This window comes from Podarcis liolepis (genome assembly GCF_965112155.1).
Source record: "Podarcis liolepis genome assembly, chromosome: 5".
In the NCBI taxonomy this organism is placed as follows: Eukaryota; Metazoa; Chordata; class Lepidosauria; order Squamata; family Lacertidae; genus Podarcis; species Podarcis liolepis.
This window is the reverse complement of record NC_139556.1, coordinates 73,478,320-73,495,980: the sequence shown is the minus strand read 5'-3', so window position 1 is coordinate 73,495,980 and position 17,661 is coordinate 73,478,320. Positions and strand designations below refer to the sequence as shown.

Genomic DNA, 17,661 nt, shown 5'->3' with positions numbered 1-17,661 from the left:
CATAATATAGTTCTGAAGGGGGAAAGGTTTACTTTGAGCCAGAATCAATGAAGCAGGTGTGCTAGCGGGAGCCAGAGCAACAGAACTTATCCCACCCACAATCCACCCCCATGCTGCCAAAGTTAGCATTTGTAGAATTTCTACACATTTTTTCAGGTGGAGCACATTGTATTCTTTGAAATGTGCACATCTTCATTTTAATTATTGCCATGTCTACAGATGGAATGTAGACATGCATAATGCTCAAGAATTCTGCACCTGATGACAGGCCCGCATATCTTTGACCATATCTCAAAGATAATAGCTTCCATCATTTAAACAGATCAATAGATCATTCACAATACTTGCAACTTGAGCTATATCCAATCAATAACAAGCAGCCAGACAAAAATTGCACAACTTGTCCTGCATTTTGCAGATTTATTTACAGCCTGCACTTAGTGCTGTCCTGTAAATGCTTTCCTAACTGCTGTTGGAAGATATTTTACTGTCCCTCAGCCCAGTTTTACTACTTAATGTAAACTAAAACACTTTTATCCAGTGGAGGCTATGTTAGGTCATATTATGAAACTTTTGCTTCTAACAGCATCAACGTGTTTGAGAATGACAGAATCTAGTGAATGCATTGTCTGAGCAAGTTTGCACATGCGTGGGCATCATGAAGTAATTATGGTATCAAGTGAGGGCTGGCCTATTTGGAAAAAACCAGCACAGGGTGGATAGGACACTTTTGTAATAACAGCTTTGGTGGAGACAATTCACCTATTGGGCTATAAGTAATTAATTGTCAAGAGCTTGGGTGGCACCTTGTTGGATGATACATAAATGGATGAATAAGTAAGGCATTGGTGAACAATTTGATGTGGGAATGAAAAGCATGAATTCTGCAAATAGTCTGAGAAACTTTGGGGCCAGACTAACCTACAATACGGAGTGGGGAACCTCAGGCCCCACAACCAAATACAGCCTCCCAGGCTTCTTTCTCTGGTTCTTAGGGTGCTCCCAAGAATATACCTCCTCCTCAGATCAAAAATCTCAAAAAAGCTATGTCCTGCACCTTTCTTGAGTGATTTTGACCAGCCAAGATGTGACAATGTCCCTTTCTTTCTTAGATGTATAACGGTGGAGCAGCAGGGAGCAGGTGATTCTTGTGTTGCTGGAACAGATCCTTCTCTAAAAGTCATCCACTTTTTTTTTTGCCTTTGGCCCCTGCCACTACTGGCATGTGTAGGGGTGCAGGTGGCGCTATGGTCTAAATCACTGAGCCTCTTGCGCTTGCAAATCGGAACGAGGAGAGCTCCCATTGCTCTGTCCCAGCTTCTGCCAACCTAACAGTTCAAAAGCATCCCAGTGCAAGTAGATAAATAAGTACCACTGCGGTGGGAAGGTAAATGGCGTTTCCGTGCACTCCGGCATTCATCAGAGTGTCCCATTGCGCCAGAAGCAGTTTAGTCATGCTGGCCACATGACCCAGAAAGCTGTCAGCGGACAAACGCCGGCTCCTTCAGCCTGAAGTAAGATGAACACCGCACCCCATAGTCACCTTTGACTGGACTTAACCATCCTGGGGTCCTTTGCCTTTACCTTTTACTGGCATGTGGCCCTTGGGAGGCCCTTTGGCTGTAAATGCTTCCTTGCTCCTGCTATGATATGTGCGCCACTGTATCCGTGTCTGGGTATCCTTGCAGAATAGCAGTGCCTGCAGAACAGGGGAGTTGCAGGGTTAGAGAGGAGGGGGTAAACATTGCCTTGGTTGTTCCGCCCACCGCCGGCGTGTGGCCCTCAGGAGCTTTGGCCCAAAAGGTCCTGACTCAAGTTCCGCAGCCTGTGGCAAGGATTCGGCCTAGCCTAGCGCCGCCTGGTGCGCCACGCAGGTGTCCCACAACCCCCAGCGACCTATGTATAGCCCTTTCCCCTCCCTGTTTTAATATAAGGGTATTTGGGACTGGCTGGGGGTACAGCTTCGCTCCTGAGGCGGCCGTGTCGTCCCCCCCCCCCCCTGCAAGCAGCTGCTAAAACCCGGCGCGGGCGCGCGCGGGGAGCGCGGCGGTCCCGCCTCCGAGTGGCGCGCGGAGAGGGCGGGCCGTGGCTTGGGCAGAAGCGAAGCCGGCGTCCCGGCTCACTTGTTGCAGGATGGGCTGCAGGCGCGCTTGGCTGAGGAGGCGCAGGAGGCTCCGGGGCGCCTTCCCGGCGCAGGCACCATGGAGCCGGGCGCTGGCTCTGTCAGGTAGGCGCGGGGCTGCCGGGGGAAGCGCTGGAGCCGCTGGCCCGAGCGTTTGTTGTTTGGTATCCAGGCTGCGGCGCGTCTCTTCGGACTCCGCCGTTGCTCCTTCCTGTATCTCGAGTCCCTTTCCTGCCTTTTCTCCAGCGAGGATGGGTGGTGGGTGCTTTTCCCAAAGAAACGGGAACGATAGGCGTCGGTTGGGGGGGGGGGACTACTCCTTTAACCCCCACCCCAAAGGTCACGTTGCCAACTTTGTTGCCCAGGCTTGCCAAAAACTTAAAATACAGCTTTTTGCAGCCCGGCCCTTCCTAGTCTCTCAGGGAGCTGAAGAGCGCTATGGTGGTTGTTTATCCACCGGGTGGAAGTTGGGAGCAGAAGAGAAATGCAGCTTTAAATATTTTACCTTGTAAAAGTGGCGTGAGTGTTTTTTAAAGTTTTTTTCAGGGTCGTTTTTCATGGAATTCATTGTTTAATTGGTCCCCCACCCCTATTTTTAATTATTGTGTATTTTTTAGTCAATCGTGTTTAAATTTAGGCTGCCTTGGGTCCTGTACTGCGAAAAGGTCGGCTGGGCTAAGCGAGATATAAAATCAGTCAATTAATCAATCCATTAATAAAATCCAGCTTTTTCAGACCCAGAACCCACCTTTAACCCATTGGCAGTGCTGCTGCTGTTGTGATCCACCTTCGATCAGGCTGTGTGACCTGGCAGTGGGTCGCTTCTCACCAGCCAAAGGCAGCTGGTGTAAGTAATCTCATGGGGCTGAGAAACGGGTAGGGTGGAAGAAGCTGCCTCAAACCAAAGGTCTTATCTAGTCTGGCATCCTTTCTGCCTTCAAAGCAGCCACCTTGATGCCTTTAGGGGGGCCCGAAAACAAGAGCATGAGGTCTGTAGTCTCCTTCCTCTGCTGTTTTCCTCCAACGACTGTTATTCAGAGGCAGGCTGCCTGGGCTCTTAACATATATTATTCGGATTGAAAATGGTTTTAACTGATTCTAATGGTTACTCTTCATGTATTTATAGAAGTATTTCTGTGCTTTCATATCAGAAAATAGGGTGGTGAGTACAGAACACCATTAAAAGCAATACAAAGAATAATTGAAGTGACTGCAGATGTTTAATTAGACAAAAGCTTGTCTGCATAGAAAGGTCTTCAAGAGACTCCTGAAACTTTGCTGGACTAACACAGCATGGGATCAACCATCAACTGCTAGTTGCGGCTAGTAAGGTGTCTTTGACACAGGGATGATACTGTATTTTTACATTGTTGTGACCCACTCAGAGACCTTATGGTGAAGAGTGGGCAAATAATAATAATAACAATAATAATGCTGTCACGACTAGTATCTACAGATAGCCTTATTCCCATAGCTAATGTCTGTAAGAGTCCTTTGCTGATCAAGTTTTAGCTGCAAATAACAACTTCCACTTTTCCTTTCACCTCTTTAAAGGAGAAGCGCAGTGCAATCTTCTGTATGTTTGTTCCGTACGAGTCCAGGGAGACTTGCTTCCAGAAGAGTGTGTAGGACTGTAGCATTAGGCTTACTTTGGAATAGGAGCCTCTGAGTAAGTTCCATTGGGTTAGTTCATTGGGGCTAGTTTAAATAGACGTGTAGGATTGTGTTGTTAAGCTTGCAACACAATGCACCAGGCATTATTGGTACTGTCCCCAAAAAGGTTTTTCAAACGACTGCTAGATAAACAGTTTATTCTCTCTTCCCATCACACACACACATACACCAAAAACCTGTTTGTCTTCCACATATAGTATGTACACATCCTTCACTCTCCCAAAATCTGGATGTGTACTTATTACAAAGAAACCACTAGTCCAGGGTAGGCAGCTTAAGGCCCGGGAATCAGCATGTTTTTACATGAGTAGAATGTGTCCTTTTATTTAAAATGCATCTCTGGGTTATTTGCAGGGCATAGGAATTCATTCATATTTTTTTTCAAAATATAGTCCGGCCCACCACGTGGTCTGAGGGATGGCAGACCAACCTGAAAAAGGTTGCTGACCCCTGCACTAGTCCTTCACTGCTTACGCTTACTGTTTGGTGCAAAGTGGGTTTGCCATGCTGTTCTGTTGTTGAATGAGGAGCAGATAAAGGGCCATATGATGAAACTTTGCAGTATCAGTTTTTATACACACATACATATTCGGCTAAATCTGTTGTGTGTTTTTTAAACAGAATCTTCACAAAATGATGTACATAAAAGCAAAAGTAAAAATGTAAGAACGAAAGCCCATTTTGCAAAGAAGTAATATATCAAGAGGTTACCAGGGTAGCTTGTCCTTATTCATTCTCTTGGCTAGGTTATTTGAGAAATGTGACCTTTTGACTTGTGCTTAACTTTGGTCTCTGGCTTCCCTGCCTGCAGCTCCCTAAGAACTGCTATGGGAACAGTTCTGCAGCCTCCAAGAAAATGAGGTGATGAAGGGCGAGGAGGATGGAAAAAGAAGGGAGATTATATGGCTATTAATCAATTGTTTTGGCATTGTGATGGTAAAAAGTGACCTATCTGTGGGAACAAATAAAATCATTATTAACATAGCACAACCTGGGTGTGTGGCACTTTAAAAAGCAACATAAGCAAAATATAAGTACCTCCTGCCAAGCCTCTTACAATCTCTTAATTTAGATCAAGAAGTTGGAGAGAGGCAAGGAAATTTTGTTACTCATGTAAAGCAGAATCTTATACACACTTAACCTTGAACTGATTATTAATGGCACTTCTGAGTAGAGGTGTTTAGGATTGCGCCATTAGTCTTCATTCCCAACTGGGGGGGGGGGAGGACTAATGGTACAATCCCTTATCCCATTTACTTGGCAGTAAGCCCCAGTGAATTCCATTAAATGGACTTCTGAGTAGACATGGGTAGGGTTGCACAGTAAGGGGTTAAACAAGCGGCCTCAAAGAAGTGCGTTTTGAGTTGGGATCTGGAGGACGAGAGTAAGGTAGCAACATTGCTGTGATCTTTAGAAGCTGAGTCACAAATCAGAAGTCCTCAGTTTTCTGTGCAAACCATTATCAACATTGAATTTACTTTTCTTTTAAAGCAAAGGCAAATCTGCCTTTAAAGCTTCTTATTTTGGATATTTGAACGGTTGAGATGTAACTGATCGAACTAAATTGGAGTAACTACTCTTGCTTAAAAACATAACTACCATGCTAACTTGGACCATGTTTAACAAAGACCATCATTCTTTACAAGAACCCCACAGGCATTTGTTGTTTGCTGTGGGCTGCCATCTCCCTTGTGTCCATCCCTGATACAAAGAACCAGCCTCTGCTCAGGAATATGAAAAGTGTGAACCCCTCTACCATAACAGCACAAAACTGGGGTACTACCCAAAGCTCTCACAGCTTTGTGTTGTTGTTTTTTTTGTTGTTGTTCACAGAGATTTTGAAGCATAGAATTTTGGCAGGTGGCAAGAGTCAGGGAAGACAGTCATCCTTATGAGATAACTACTGACTCTTGCACGCTTTTCTGTGTGCAAGAAAGTACCGGTATGTTAAGAGGGTACAGGCCAGGGGGTGTTGCATAGATGGGGCAGGCTACACAGTGACAGTAGGCTCTTGGCATATTGGCTTTGTCTGTTTGGCAGTGGATAAAGTTTTAAGTGTTAGAATCATAGAAGTTTTGGAAGGGACTTTGAAATTTGAAGTAAATTTAATCTGTTTTAGTATGTTAACTTTTGTATGTTTGAAAGTACTTTGCAATTTTTTCTTGATTTCGCTGTTTCATCTTTTGGTAAACTGGGGTTTTTGTTGTTGTTTTACACAATCAAGTGGTGTATAAATTTTACAAAATAAGTAATTTAGTCATTGATACAGATCAATACGCATAGTAGTCCTGGGCTGAGCTTCACCTAAAGCAGTTTCCCAAACTTGGGTCTCCAGCTGTTTTTGGACTACAACTCCCATCATCCCTAGCTAGCAGGTAAAGGATGATAGGAATTGTAGTCCACAAACAGCTGTTTGGGAAACTCTGATCTAGAGTAGCTCAAGGCACCTCCAACAGCTGGGCTAATTCTTCCCTCCCCAGAGCACTCCGCAGGAAGATTTCCCCACCTCCCTGGGAACAGTGACTGAAGTATGCTCCCCGCCCGGCCTAACTGTAATGTGTACCTGGCCCATATGACTTGCTTAAAGCAGTCCTAGCATCAGTTGGCAATCTCACCATAAAGGAACAGTGCCATTTGAAAGCACCCGTGTTAAGTAAAATCAAAATGGTATGGCTGGACTGGATTATCCAATGTACCCCATATGTACCAATGTACCAATAACTTCTGTTTTTTCAGGTTCCAATGCAGTGGATTGACAGCATTTGCCACAAGTAAGTAATCCTTTCCTTGCAGTATATATGCTTTGATTAAGGAAGGGATGCTAGAGATTAGATGCCGAAGTCCTGAAAACTAGCCCAGAAACTTTAGTTGGGTTGGGTTCTTTCCATTCTCCTTGCAGTCTGCAAAGTATAAAAGCCTTATATTGGTCCAAATGTAATTCTAGCAACTGTCTGAATACCGATAAGGTTTTCTGCTTTATGAGATCTGGTACCACACATCATCCCCAAGTGCAATTCTTATTGAAAATGCTAAGAACTCCAAATGACTCAGACTGGTATGAATTAGCATTGCTTCCTTCTCGATGGACATATATTAGTACCTACGCATCAGCAAATCAACCTGGTGCCAAGAGGAGAGATGCCTCCACTCATTCCAAGCTCCCCACAACCCAATGTAAGGCAGTTTGGAGTGCTCTGCCCATTTCAAATATACTTTTTATTATATCCATACAATAGAAATATTTTTTTCTATTGACCTTAGGGAGACACCCCAGGAATTCCAAATGGCCTTGGTTTGAGATAGCATTGGGCTTGGAATTGTTCACATAGGCAGGCACAGTCAAGCTTCATACTTTGGTAACTTTCATCCTTTGGGAACGCTACTCCCAGCTATTGTGTTTACCATCCCAGTGAAATTTACTTGGTTCTCTCTCTTTCATTCTTATTTTCTTTCTTTTTTGCCAGGGTTAGAATTTGAAAAGGGACCAGCTTTTTGAGGCTCCATGAACAGCTCAAACAGCCGCCGAGAGAGGCGGAAGGAACAATGTCATGCCAGCTGCAGTATAAATTACCAATTAGAAAAGCTGTCATGGATGTGTTTCATGTGAGGACAAAGCATGAGCTGTTTACGACCAGAAGGCCAGAGGGATGTGCGTATGCACGCCTGCTGCTCCTATAAAGATAGCCTTTATCTTTCTGCTCTAAAGTGGAGAAAGCCACAAACTTTTATTAAGAGTTTAAACTTTTTATTTTCGAATAGAAAGGATGAAACTAATAACACAAGCCAAATGGTGTTTGCTCAAAGGGGCTTTGTAAAAATAGAAAAGAAAAAAATCCGTTTATAGTTATTTGGGGTCTGTTGAATTGCACCTCCTAAAAAGTATTACATTACCTGTTTGGTGTGCTCAATATTGTAATCCATCTTAATTGTACAAGGGAGCGATCCTGGCTCCCGTCCAGGAGAGGTGATGCCACAGCTGCATTCAAAGCCCTGCTGTGAAAGCCAGTCAGGCTGCAAGGTAGGGGTGGGTGGTTTCTTCCCCATTTTGCAGAAAGAGCCAGTTCAAGCCCATCGCTAGTAGATGAACTTGCTGAACTTGGGTCACAGTGGGTCTTTAGTCAGCTCAGCTCCATCCCTCCCTGCCACAGAAATATCCCTATTCTGTTGCCAGTGGGGATCTCATTGATGGCAGTTTCCACCCACTTTCAATTTTGGTAGGTGTAGTTAGAATACATATTGGTGGATCCCAGAAAATGGACGCAACTGCTGCTTCCTAACCTGTTCCAAGGTGGTGGATTGAGCTTTTAGGATTGCTCTGTGAGGCTGCAGTCATGTGCATACTCATCTGGGAGTAAGCCCTGTTGAATATGGTAGGAATTACATCTGAGTAAATATGCATAGCGTCACGTTGTAAAGCAAGCGGGGATGAATGGATCAGTTTATTTCTGGTGCATATCAATTTTGTGTACTTATTCATAAGTCAATTCTGTCCCATTTTTGCATTCTGCAGCTTTTTGCCATCTGCAAATTTCATATTTAAATATGTGTTTTATATTGGTTATCCTAAAGTGTTTATTTGTCCAAGTGTTTATATACGGGTCTCTTGCAGAACATCAGGGCAGCATATAGCAATACAAAGACCTTTAAAAGCAACACAGAACAATCATTAACATTTGTTTAGGTCACCAGTAATTTTAAACCACTGCATAGGACTATTAGCAACCCCCTGCCTCCTCCCCTGCACAGAGAACATTGGACTGTATGGAACTTAATTATTCTCATGGTAGACCTATTGAGATTAATAGACCCAAGTTAGTCATGTCAATTATTTTGAATGGGTGTCCTCTGAGTAGGACTAACATTAGATGAGATGACATTTGAAGAAATACGAAATCTAAATGAAAACTTCATTCCAGTCACACAGTATTTTGGAAGGTGAGGGTCAGGTATGTTCACATTCCTTAAAGCAAGTAACTGGGAAATTAGATGAGCGAAGCAAACGTAGGGATATGGAATTGGTGAAAGTTATAATAGGTACTGCTTCTTCTCTCCAGCTCCTCTCCTCTCAATGGAAGTAGTCAGTGACTACGTTGATTGGGATATTGATCATGCGGGCTTTGTCCAGAAAAATTACTTTGGACTCGCAGATACTTTAAGCTTAAAGAGCAATATGGTAATTTTTTAAAAAATACATCAAGATAGAGAATAGTGAGCTATGTTGTGACTCAAGCTCATTAGCCTTACATTTCTTATCCTGACAGGCACAGGTACTTCCCAGTCCCAATGCTGCCACCTTTTTAACAAGAGATGCCTGGAATTGAATCTCTTGTGTGCAAAACCATGCGATTTAAACCTTGGGCTATGGCCCTTCTTACCTCAAAAACAGCTTTTAAAATATGCACTCCCCCTTTTCCCCCAGCTCAGTGTGGGTGTCACAAAATCTTCACACAAAGAAGAAAGCAAAACAAAAAAAAGGAGGGCGAGGGGGTTGGGGTGGAGAGAGAAGAATACATCTGCGTACGCCAAAGGGTGGGGTATTGTTGGCGAAACCCTTCTGAGTAATAGCTAGGGAAACAGGGCAAGTTGCTTTGCTGCATTCACATTTAGGAAAATTAGGGTTTTCAGTAAGATAGAATATTAGCATATTCCCCCACAGGAAGGTTGTACAGGAAAACAGGAAGCAGGTGGTAATTACTGATAATGGGATAATTGTTGTATTGTGTGATCTCTACCCCTCTCCTGCCATTTTGCTTTAGGAGCTCCCCAGAAAGATAGTTTTAAGCATGTTGTAGCTAAGCAACACTGCAAGCGGGGCCATCTTTTGTTTGCCTTTTGCGATGACTTGGGAATGGGATATGCTAGCATTTCACGTTTGCTTTAAGTGCATCTAGGACATCCCCAGACTGGGAAACAATGATTCTATCACTTTTATTCTTGCCTTCTTTAAACAAAACGTAGTTTGCAATATAGCTGTTCTAGTTTGCACGTGACACTTCTAATTTGCATGACACTACTGGACCTATTTTACAGATGGGGGCCAGAATCATTTCAGAAAGCAGCCACAGATTTCCAACCTGGGGAAATCACATGAATCTTTCCCCTGGGATTGGAGCTCCCCAGGGCTGCTCATTCTGTGGTTCGACGTCACTTAACTGGCCCTGACCATCCCACTGAATCATTTAAATGTTAACATAGCTACATGGAAATCTCCTCCTGCGTGGCTAGGGCTGTAGCTGGCAGAAATCAAGGCTTAAGACTGAGGAGAGCCTGGTTCAAATCTCCGCTCAGCTGTGAAGCTTGCTGGGTGACCTTGAGCCAGTTACATTCCTTCTCTCCCTACCTCACAGGGTAGTTGTGAAAATAATGTGTGTGTGTGTGTGTAAGAATTTGTAAGACACCCTGGAATCCTTAGAGGAGAGGTGGGATAAAACAATAAAACTTGCCTAAATGCTTTAAAGCAGCCACGTCCAACCTGGTGCCTTCAAGATATTTTGGACTACAACTCCTACCCTGCTGAGGCTGATGGGAGTTGCAGTCTAAAACTGTTGGAAGGCACCAGGTTTGGGGGGGGGGGAGGCTGTTCTAAAGGATTGAAGCAAAGGTGTTTTACACTTTCAGGATTGATCTCAAATCCACGACATTGGTAGCCAGGCAACAAACAAACAGCTTACATTTCTAGGAAACTCCCTCTGACACACGCATATACACTCACACTTTGCTTTGAGATTGCTGTGAGGAAATGAGGCCTCTGGAATAATTGGTGCAGAGCCAGATGGCAGCATGTGCAATAGCCATGCATAAAGGCAGCATTTAGAAACAGTTTCCCTGAAGTCTTGTCTCTCTTGAAATTGCTTCTTGGGAGATAGACATCTGTTATCTGCAGCATCCACATTGGATTCTCTTCAGTTGTCCTATGTCTTTTTTGCCGTTGCTTTTTTTTTTAAGGTTTATCAGCACAGGACAGAAGGGTGTTGTCTCAGGAAGAGTGCTAGCTTTGTATATAAAAAAAAACCACACACAGCATAGAGATTTGAAGAAGAAAACAGCACTGAGCCTTTGAAAACATTAGCATCACCTTGCATTTGCACAGAGATGGTGGCTTACACGGGTTGTGTAATATCTTGCCATGACAGAAAATCTGGTCTGGATTTGCAAACATGAGATAGTCGTCCTAAGTACAGAGCTCTGGCTTGGGAGCTAGGAAATGCGAGATTTCCCCCACCCTTGTCTTATCATCACATTTCTAACATCCAATGTGCAGGTAATAAAAAGAAGATTAATCTCTTGTGTTAGTGCCATTCTGAAGTTTGCAGAGCATATAGAGGAGCTTAAGTGGGAATTGGTTGGGAAGTGCAGAGTTTAATTGTTGTTCTTTTGTGTTTGCTGCTGTGTGTGGTATCCCTTAATCTGTAGGCACTGAGACAGCGCTTGTGTTATTCCTTGTATTTTCAAGGTCACTATACAATGGATGGAAGGACAGACTCATTGGTGATGACTGTGCACTTGCTTGCCAAATGTGGACACGCGTTGCCCTTGCAGCAAGCCCTCAATCAGCTTCAAGAATGGATCTGCCTGGACGTGCGCCTCTTCCTTGTGTCAGAACGCACTTCTCCCATTAAGTATTATGAGACGTACCGCCAGAGGAGCTCCAGGTTCCCTGGGACATCTGTCCTACTTTTCCTGCATGAGGACTTGGGGGAAGAGCGGATTTTCCAAGTCCACGACTTTTTCCAGCAGCCGCCGTGGCAGAGAGTCCACCTGGAGATTGCCAGCAGGAAGCTGTCCTCCCACGCCCTTGACGACCAGGACTTCTACGGGCTGGACGAGCACATGCCCGTGTGGGGACTGAGGCAGGTTCATTACGGCACGGAAATCCTGCGTGTCACGCTCTACTGTAGCTTTGATAACTACGCCGATGCAGTGAGGCTCTACGAGACGATCCTGCAGAAGGAAGCGACCGTGCAGAAAAGCAGCTTCTGTGCCTTTGTACTGTACGTGACGGAGAGCATTGCGGTCCAGCTCTGTTTGAAGCAGCTGCCTCTGGGAATATGCGTTGACTCGAAGGAGTCTTCGGTGTTGCAGTTCAAGGTGCAAGAAATCGGACAGCTGGTGCCGCTTCTGCCTAATCCCTGCATTCCTATTAGCAGCACTAGGTGGCAAACCGAAGACTATGAAGGGAACAAGATCCTGTTTCAGGTATTGCTTGGTTTATAAATGGTGGGCGCAATCTGCAAGGGGGAATGGCCATAGCTCAGGGGGCAGAGCATTTGCTTTGCATGCAGAAGGTCCCCGGTTCAATTCCCAGCATCTCCATGTAGGGCTGGAAAATAATTCTGTCTGAAACCCTAGAGACCCACTGCCAGTTGATATAGACTATACTGAGCTAAATGGACCAAAGGTCTTGACTCAGAATAAGGCAGATCCCTATGTACCGCCAATGAACCTCTCTTTACTGCATTGGATATTGCATTAACACAGCAGCAGACACTGTGCTAGACTGCTTGGTGTTGATGGTTTCTTGAATTATGATCGTAATGCTCTCTGAATTTATTCATAACCCTTTTCCCCCTTTTGCGTTTATTTCTTTTAAAAACGGGGATGCCCATGTTCCTGTACCCCAGTTAAAGCTGAATATTTATGTTGGGATTTCTCTCCTGCCTTCATCCTGAGTCACAACGTTAAAACGACGGTTTTTACTCCAACGAAACTGGGAAGTGTATCGCGGAAGTCCAATAGGAATTAAAATTCCTCATACTTGCTTTGCCCTTAGCCATTAAAAGAGAAATAACATGGTAAAATTCTTCTGAGAAGTGTCTGGACTTCAGCATGCTTGCCGGCAAGTCAGTGACTATTTTGAAAAAATAAGTCTCCCAGGGAGGGGGTGTACAGTGGTACCTCGGGTTAAGTACTTAATTTGTTCCGGAGGTCTGTTCTTAACTTGAAACCGTTCTTAACCTGAAGCACCACTTTAGCTAATGGGGCCTCCTGCTGCCGCGGCACCACCAGAGCATGATTTCTGTTCTCATCCTGAAGCAAAGTTCTTAACCTGAAGCACTATTTCTGGGTTAGCAGAGTCTGCAACCTGAAGCGTATGTAACCTGAAGCTTATGTAACCTGAGGTACCACTGCATTACAAAACACACTTTAAGAAAATGCCACAAATCACTGTTATAGCTATATGTGAAAAATCTTTGTGAACTTAACTGCATGGACCAACTCCAATGCATTAGGGAGTTTTGTAGTTTGGAGCAGTAACAGGAACACACACTCTCTCTTTTTTTTCTTGTTTTTCTTGGTCTTTGTACATGGTTGGTATATCTTACTGGTGCTGTGTGTTTCATCTCATACCAATCTATATTCATAAAAAGACTTTTAAAGTCAGGTGCTGGGAGCCTGTGGCCGTCTGTATGTTGGACCACAACTCCCATAATCCCTGACTATTGGCCATGCTTGATTGGGGGAGACTGATGGCATTTGGGAGTCCAGCATCATCTGGAGGACCACCCTGTTCCAACTGCTTTCATAACACAAAACGCTTTGGTTTACATCTACATCCAGTGTTAAGGTAATGCATCAGAGCCATAAGTATTGCTCATGGGCTGCCACCTCGTGGCTATGGTTTGTTGTGTCCTGCAGCTCAACAAAAGCATCTCACTGCGAGTGGGGCATATCTGGCAAATGCTGCTTCCATGAAATGCCTCAACCAGTCTAATATGACAAGGAGACATCTCAACTGGAAGTGCAGGTGCATGAGGGCAGCACTCTTATAGGACGCCACAACCTCTGGACAACTGCTGGGTACAATGCTGTATCTGGAGCCTTTAGAGGCAGGTCTCAATGGGGAGGATACTCAAGAGTGGGAAAGCAGACATCAGTTCAAAGGAAAGACTTTACGAAGGAGGAGGAAAGAGTTATAGACTGCAGAAGAAGGAAATAAAGGAAAGAGATTGTCTTCAACCCCAACAAGGGCTGAGGAACCAGAGGAAGGAAGAGGGAAGAGTCTGGGGCTGTTCATTCTATTGGTGAGCCAAGAGAAGACAAAGGAAGGAAGAGAGAACATAGAGAAATTGTATATTCACATAGAAAGCAATCTGATGATGAAATGGGGGTAAGCATATTCTGAGCAAGGGCCTCAGCACAAAGTCTAAGGATCTTTGGGACCCGTTAGGCAGGTCAACCTTGAGAATCAGATTCTGAAGTATGAAATACTTCAGCTTTACAAAAATAGCTGCCATTTGAAATCCGGAGATGACCAAGTTGGTGAATCAACTAGGTGAGAGGCTCAAGAGAATTTTTTGTGATTCTAGTTAAGGTGCTAAGTTTATCGAGCATGAATCTGCCATGTAGGTATGCCAATAATAACACTGAATATGAACCTGGGTCCATCACTCAGCTCTGGCGTGGAGTTGTTCAAATCTGTGTGTTGCCTTCCATTTTCTCCTCTGTCCATTCAGAGAATAATATTGTTTTGGGGGGGAGTTAAGTCAAAATATATTCCTGATGGATTAATAAAGATTGCAATAAGGGCAAGAAATGCTTTCACCAAAAGGATTTAAAGCATTGGAAAGCATGGCCCTCACTGAATACTGTTTTCAAGTGGTGTCCTAATGATAGTTCGTGTTTGTACGTTCTCGCATGTATATGTTTGGATTAATAGACCTTAAAGTTCATTGAAAAACCAAATATAATGCTGTTTCATAACATCACATTTTGTAACAGCAGCATTGTATTGAATCTAAAAACTAACTATGCCAGTTTCATAAGAAAAATACAAACATACGTAATACGTCACTTTACGCCACCTTCTTCCATGAGTTTTTGTCCTTCATGAAAGGGATATGATTTTAAAGTTCTTGGTAGAAGCCTCTTTAACTATTGATTTGTGGATGATGGTTCCACAGGGGCAGGTGGAGACTTGATCACCTGACGGATGATGCTTAACCTCATTTTTTTGTTTTATAGGTTCAAAGCAACTCAAAGCACACTGGGAATCAAGACTCCTCTTCCAGCTGGCACAGCCATGAACACGAGGAAGGGCCCCTTCACTACCCCTCCAGTCCATCTCCACTGGCCATAAGAAAAATAGCAGTACAGCCCAAAAACCGGACAGTTCGAGCTATGAAGAATAAAAGCAAATCCTCACGAGAAGTTGCATATGCTCCGGGAAGTGCTTGCAGTCACTCGCCAAGCAACTTTTGCTCTTCATCCCAGTCATATAGACCAGCAGGCTCTTCTCTCCAGGGCTTAGGCCCTTCTCAAACGAACTTGGCCACTAAATTGAGACATTCCAGTCACGAACTCTGGCCTTCTCAAAGGGAGGAGGAGACTAATGTTGACACAGGCAACAAAGTGATCCTTTCCGAATGCAGTGATTCGCCACTAAATAGATTTTCACAAGACATACAGAAAGCGCTTCTTCAGTCTCAGGCATCCTGCTGTTTGTTAACGGGATCAGGCTCCACAATCAGCTTGCACTCTGAGGGCAGAAACAATCTGTTGTCATCACATATTGCTAAGAGGAATAAAGAATCAGGACAGGTACCATCAGGTTTTCCCTTGGGAGCACTTGAAACAAGCCGTGGAAGTGGAAAGGATGAGGAAGAAGAATTCTTTATATGACTTTTTAAGTAAAAATCTTGTTCTAGATTTTATTTTAAGTGCCTTATTTCTGAAATAACACTAAAGAACTATCTGTATGCTGCACAACGACTCTGTCCTTGTGTAGATACCCCAGCTGCCTATACTACCTTTTATGTTAGTGTTAAAAAAGAAAGGCTAAACGTAGTTTGCAAGAGAGCAAATAAGGCTATGGACTAGTGACTAATGCTAGGAGTTTAAAAAGAAGAAGAGGACTTTGAGAGATATTTCACACACTGGAGGAATACTGTGCAATAGATTGAAACAAGCCATTCATTTCAGTGCTCCACAAGCTCACTAGAATTCATTAGCAACCTGGGAGAGATGAACCTGTTCTGCTTCTATGAGCTTTCAGCATCCCTGTGCTGCCACCAGTTGGTGGCACAATATTTCCACATTCTAGAGAGATGCGCTGAGCTATGCAGAAGAACTTCGCACTCATGTGACCAGAGATCTGAATTCATACAACAGCATCTCATTTAAGAGTCTCTGGGGAGCTGAACGGCTCTATTCCCATAGTTTGCATTTGGCTCCTCTCTGTGAGGGAGCAGCACACTTTGTGATTATGACTTTGCGCTAGGAGCCTTCCAATCATCATGACGCTGCAGTTTGCTAACGTATGAATTTTACGTGTTTGGTAGGTTGCGAAGTATATAAATTTCATGTCACACAATGTGAACTGAACGCTTTGGCTTTAGAGCTAGGATTGCTGGGTAACAGATTTAAGTGGCCTAGCTTGTGAAATCCCTTTTCCCTTGTGTGTGCTTAGTCCCTGTTAAAATCTGATTGTATGGGGCTTCTTTCTAGGAGATCTCTTTGTTTTTATTATACTTGGTAGTGTCCTATAGCTGATTCTGGCATTGCATGGTGACTAGAGATAGAATAATTCACTGGTCTGAGTTTGGGCTGTTCCTCTTGATGGGGCTGCCCCTGTTTCCTCTCTCCCCTCCCCATAGCCCCTTACTTACACAAGCTGTTCAAAACTGCTCTGCTGCTTATCTCTTGGAGTATATATCCCGTGTCATCTTTTGGGTTCCCCCGTGAATGCTAGGAAACACAATGTCACTCTATGATATTACTCCAGCTACTGAATGAATCCTGGCTGAGCCAGAGGTTTGCTTCTACTTTTTCTGGCTTCACTACTGATAATTTATAGCCAGATCTAGAGCACAGGGAAACAGATACCAGTCTCCTTGAATGTGCTTTGACCCTATCACATTTCCAGCATATGTGTCAGAGGAGGAGTTGAATGAGATATGCTCTGTGGAAGTTAAGCCTTGCCTCAGGAACATTAAGATATGCCAGTATATGAGTGTGTAGAAAATCATGACATGTATGGGTAGGTTATGTTGGATCTGCCTGGCTGGGGTAGGGATTTGCACACCCAACCCTTTGGGTAGGTACCAGCATTGGCTGTTTATAAACAGCTGGTGGCTTTGGAGACCTCGACAGCATGACTGGGGAAGGAGGTCTGTCCGAAATGTTAACAAGCTGCTGCCAGCTGGGTAGGTGATACTGAGCCTGGACTGAGCCACGATTCGGCCTTAGTGCCAGGCAGCTTGCTTACAGCAGCGACCTGAGCAAATGTGTTTTTCTCTGTCTAATTATGCAATAATTCTTGGCATTGTTTTCATAGCGTTCCCCAGCTGTGCCACATTAAAAAATAATAATGCATTGTTGTCATGTACTGCTGTCTCCTCCTATGAAATGTACGGTTCAGCCTGCAGCATTCTTATGGGTGAGGAAAGGGCCTATTCCAGAAATAAAAGCATCATTTATACTTACAAAATAGGACCTATATTTTCAAACATGTCATCTTCTGCTCTTTTCACTTCTATACTCTTCCCCACAACCTCCAATTAGAACATTGTTCAAACCAGAGCCTCTTAACAAGACGTAAGTTAAACCAACAAGTGCCCCCACTTGGAAATCTTCAATGCCTTACTCTGTATGCCTGAGGGAAACTGCAGAGTTCTGAGGTGGTGAAAGTTACCTTAGGAAGGGGGAGAGCTGAAGAGATTATGAAGGCAGTGACAAGAGTTTTAAATGTGAGAAGGGCCGTTTGTTTTACTTGTGAAGGTGCCCATGGAATCTGTCAACCCAAGGGTTGCAAGTTTCAAGAAAGCTTGCAGACAGTCAAATACGTTTATGAAGTGGCCCAGCTATTCCTGAGTTTGTCCACACTTCAGCAAAGGGGAAATCTGCAAAGTAGCTTCAGGTGCAGTACT

The 17,661-nt window shown here is 44.0% G+C and overlaps 1 protein-coding gene across 3 annotated transcripts; it reads left to right on the top strand.

The window, feature by feature from the left end:
* Nucleotides 1-2,077: 2,077 nt before the first annotated feature.
* FAM124B (family with sequence similarity 124 member B) lies at nucleotides 2,078-17,222 on the top strand. Of its 3 annotated transcripts, XM_083506484.1 has the most exons (5): nucleotides 2,144-2,227; nucleotides 6,533-6,567; nucleotides 7,261-10,144; nucleotides 11,250-11,992; nucleotides 14,759-17,222. In XM_083506484.1, exons 4-5 carry the CDS (start codon nucleotides 11,261-11,263, stop codon nucleotides 15,413-15,415), a joined length of 1,389 nt encoding a protein of 462 aa, XP_083362610.1. In that variant the 5' UTR covers nucleotides 2,144-2,227; nucleotides 6,533-6,567; nucleotides 7,261-10,144; nucleotides 11,250-11,260; the 3' UTR covers nucleotides 15,416-17,222. The 3 variants fall into 3 exon arrangements, with proteins under 3 accessions (XP_083362609.1, XP_083362610.1, XP_083362608.1); XM_083506483.1 differs by lacking the exon at nucleotides 7,261-10,144 and having other exon boundaries at nucleotides 2,078-2,227; XM_083506482.1 differs by lacking the exons at nucleotides 2,144-2,227; nucleotides 6,533-6,567; nucleotides 7,261-10,144 and adding an exon at nucleotides 6,595-6,970.
* Nucleotides 17,223-17,661: the final 439 nt, after the last annotated feature.

Bases quoted from the DNA above. Each gene is read 5' to 3' on its own strand.
- FAM124B (XM_083506482.1), top strand. From the start codon at position 6,775: ATGAGATCTGGTACCACACATCATCCCCAAGTGCAATTCTTATTGAAA. The intron at 6,971-11,249 runs GTAAGGCAGTTT...TGTATTTTCAAG, and splicing joins CAAGCTCCCCACAACCCAAT to GTCACTATACAATGGATGGA. The intron at 11,993-14,758 runs GTATTGCTTGGT...TTTGTTTTATAG, and splicing joins GGAACAAGATCCTGTTTCAG to GTTCAAAGCAACTCAAAGCA.